The 3,728-nt window shown below is 40.4% G+C and overlaps 1 protein-coding gene across 1 annotated transcript in view; it reads right to left on the reverse strand.

Annotated features, from left to right (window-relative positions):
* Positions 1-3,038, reverse strand: part of LOC109485976 (E3 ubiquitin-protein ligase LRSAM1-like) — a gene marked incomplete at both ends in the record, with an annotated part of 4,359 nt that extends 1,321 nt beyond the window's left edge. Inside the window, 4 exons of the mRNA XM_019789677.1 lie at positions 476-518; positions 1,613-1,734; positions 2,088-2,172; positions 2,970-3,038. Coding sequence (XP_019645236.1) covers positions 476-518; positions 1,613-1,734; positions 2,088-2,172; positions 2,970-3,038 — 319 coding nt within the window. The remainder of the gene's footprint in view (positions 1-475; positions 519-1,612; positions 1,735-2,087; positions 2,173-2,969) is intronic.
* Positions 3,039-3,728: the final 690 nt, after the last annotated feature.

Here is a 3,728-nt window from a genome sequence, read left to right on the forward strand (position 1 = left end):
ATAATATATTATATTTCTATATACATGTACTATTGTAACTTCTGATTTATTCCCTGGTAGAGACAGTCACTAGATTTAAGTGTGTGCAGCCTTTAATGGAAACCTGGGATAAGCTGGGGTGTTCTGACTCCCTGTAAACAGATATTTAGTATGACATCATCCTGCCTTCTGACAGCAGTCCAGAAGGGTGGCAGAACATGTCTGAAGCTGTAGTATCTGTATCTGTATAGCCAGTATGACCGCCTTTCGGCTTATCACCCCAGCTTCACAGGCACGCGGCGCGGCAGCAGTTACACCGATCGACTGCACCTAACCCTTGAACTTCAAACCTGTATCTGTATTAGCCGGAAGCTGTCCAATCTCAGCTGTTTTTGATTTGATTTCATTTGTATGAACCAAAGTGAGTTTAAGCTGGTAACCCTATACATTATTACATGTAGCTAGATGCACATGACTGTAGCAATGGAACACTAACCTGCGGGAGGGTACACCATCTGTTTGACATCCACCAGTAGGCTCTACAGACAGGAACAGCACATGTTTACCACAGCAAGAAACAGGCTTACAGCCACCCATACTAGGTTAGCACCAACATACTGCAAGCTAGTAGCAGGTAACAAAGGCCGTTATGTGAAGTCAGTGAAGGCGCTTTACATGTGGTTTACCCTGAAGCCGGTTTCAACTGGCTCCATCTGAACGCTCCAAATCATATTGAAAGCGCCTCGATCCCAAACCACTTCTAGAGGTGGTTTCGAATTGGTTTTCCTGCATCGCGATTTGCGTCTGAACACAATGTGATTTCAATGTGACTTCGCCTGGTCATGGATTACGGGGTGATATTTCTTTATAATTATATGCAATACCAACAATATCAAACAAGGAATGTGTGGCACGTGGACCAGATGTGAGGAATGTGAGTTACCCGAATCGCGGTTTGGGTGACTTCACATAAACACGGCCAAAGTTATCCAGAAACTATGTACATTTGTACTTTAGGCATTTGGGTTTTTCCATGCAGTAATCAATAGACTTCTGGTTGTAACTTCCTTGCAGCTGTATGACTAAATACCTCAACCAACCACTCCCTGATCTAACATGGAGTGTACGTGGGTTTTAAGAACCTTTTTAACACTACGGATACATTGTCTCTCTCTCTATATATATTTCTGTCATAGCTGGGCTGATTATACTCAATATGGGTGTTCTGGCCTGTGTGATAACTAGCGGTACGGTCACGGGAGGGCTGGGATTGAAGGTGATGTGGGATACATCGTGTTGTATTCCGATACAAACTTGAATTGTGGCTATTTTAATAAGCTTATAACATGTTGATGTCTTGATTTTGATGACAACAATACTGACTGCTCTTGAACAGAAGAACTATCAGTTAGGGCATAGGGCAAAGTTGTTCTCCCTCAACTTTGTGTCATACTGTACTTTACTCCTAATAAGTCACTTGATCTTGAAAAAATAGTGTTACTGAAAAAAAGCCCAGATAAGCAATTTGCAAGGTAATTTCAAAGTTCTATAACTATGGATGGTCTATGAATTCGGACACTGATGAGAATAACTTTGTGGTCTGAGTTAGTGTAGTTCTGATTATAACCTATACCTCTAGTGTCTTTATCCTGCACAGTTGTTTAGGCAAAACAGAGACTCTGTTTTTGGACAAGTCCAGGGTCCGGAGGCTCTTCATGTTACCGATGGCACTGTGGACATCTGTCAGACGGTTTTCTGAGTAAGATAAAAACAAACATTTCTTGGCAAGTGCCAACAACAGATAAAACCTGGAAGTGTTCTGTGCTTTTTGAGAAAAGGTGCTTATTATAATGTATATATCTATATCTATATATGTTGGGTTTCCTGCAATGAGTCAATTTCTTCCATCCTCTAATCTAAGGAACATTGTAATATTTACATGTATGTGTGTAGAAGCTGTACTTTTCATGGTCCCACAAGACCAAGGAATGCCTACTACTATATGTACAAGATCAGTAAAAAAAACCTTGAGTTGGGGTATAAAACAGATTGATGAAGATTTCCATGGATTTTAATACCATATGTTGTGAAATTTCACTTGTAATTACCTCTGCAGTTGAGGGTTTGCAGAGCTTGCAGCCTACTGACAGCCTCAGGCAGGCTGGTCAGCTTGTTGTTTTCCAGGTTTAGTACCTGAAAAAAGGCAAACGGAGCTGATCATGTGTGTACAGCATGTCGGCATGTGTTGACATTGTCAATGTGTTAACGTACACATAAATCTAACAAAAAGGATGGAAACTCCTCATATCTACATTATATATATTGTAGTGATTGTGAGCTTGTCTTTAAAAAGACCTGTTCTCCAGACTTGCCTTAAGCCTTTGTCACAACCTGCCGTACGTGCTTTTTGTCCATACGTTTTTTGGGAGGCTACATGTACGTCTGCTACGTTTTTTCTGAAAACGTGGGGAAGTAGTGTCATCGACGCACGTCACTCGCACGGTTTTGCAAGGTGTAAGAGTGTGGTCTGCACGCCACGTCTGGCCGTGAGTGGTTGCGTGCATCGTTCATTGCGCAAGTGGTAAGTGAGTTGTACGTGCTTACAACGTACAACTCTGTGCGATTACAACTTTACCGTAAGGAGGCCATACTCACACGTGCTTCTTTCATATGGTACGTACGGGGCACGCGCATCGCTCGTACTCGCACGCACAGGTGGTGAATCTGCAGACCGCACATAGAAAAAGTTTTACATGAACTTTTTACAAGTTCTACGGCGTGTCTGTAAAACTTGTAAAACTTTACATGAAAGTTTTACAAGTTCTACGGCGTGTCTGCGTGCTCCAAATCCATAGGATTCCGTACGGAGGTGGTACTCACCACACACGGATGCCCTGCGTTTGCCCACGTTTTTGCATGTTGACGGCACGCAGAAGCACGTATGGCGGGTTGTGACCGTAGCTTTAGTGACATGACATACATGTACTCACCTGTAAGGTGGCCAGCTCACCGATGTCATCTGGAAGAGATGACAGTCTATTCTGGTGAAGATCAAGAACCTAACATGAAAGAATAAGGATTTCAATAACCAGATTAAAATATTAATATAAGTGCATAGTATATTGTAAGCAACCAGTATTTCATACACATTGTCAGTGCAATTTGTTTAACAGATATGATTACAGATAGATGTATTTTTTTGCTTTTAACTATAACCAAAAATATTTTTTTTTAACTTGAAATAAAAATTTGAGGTACTTAAATTGCCAAAATGTCCTGCCATATAGTCCGAGGACTTGTGGCCAATGTACATGATTGTCTCTTTGCTTTAAGAATACATTTGTTCATGTAAAAGCAGGATAATCTTGACTGTTTAGACATAAATGTAGTAACAATGTGGAACAAGTGTCCATAGACAACAATTCTCCGTGAAGTTTTATATTTTGCAAATACATGATCAAAAACATGACAATCTAAACAGATGAACAAAGTCATCTTTCATAAAAATATATCTTTCATTTACATATCATTTATTTGATAAGGTATCGTAGAAGGTATCACAGTCACAAGAAGTCACAATCCAGATACTCGCCTATACACAACAAGCACCTAATATCTGCTTACAAAACCTCGCCTACCACACATGATATTATACATCTTGTGCATCAGAAAACTCCAAATGCACCAAAAAGCACCCATGGGAAATGGAAGAAAATTGCATTTGTTGATGACTATTACATAAATAATAT

Source organism: Branchiostoma belcheri, unplaced genomic scaffold (genome assembly GCF_001625305.1).
Source record: "Branchiostoma belcheri isolate BF01 breed outbred unplaced genomic scaffold, Haploidv18h27 scaffold795, whole genome shotgun sequence".
Lineage (NCBI taxonomy): Eukaryota > Metazoa > Chordata > Leptocardii > Amphioxiformes > Branchiostomatidae > Branchiostoma > Branchiostoma belcheri.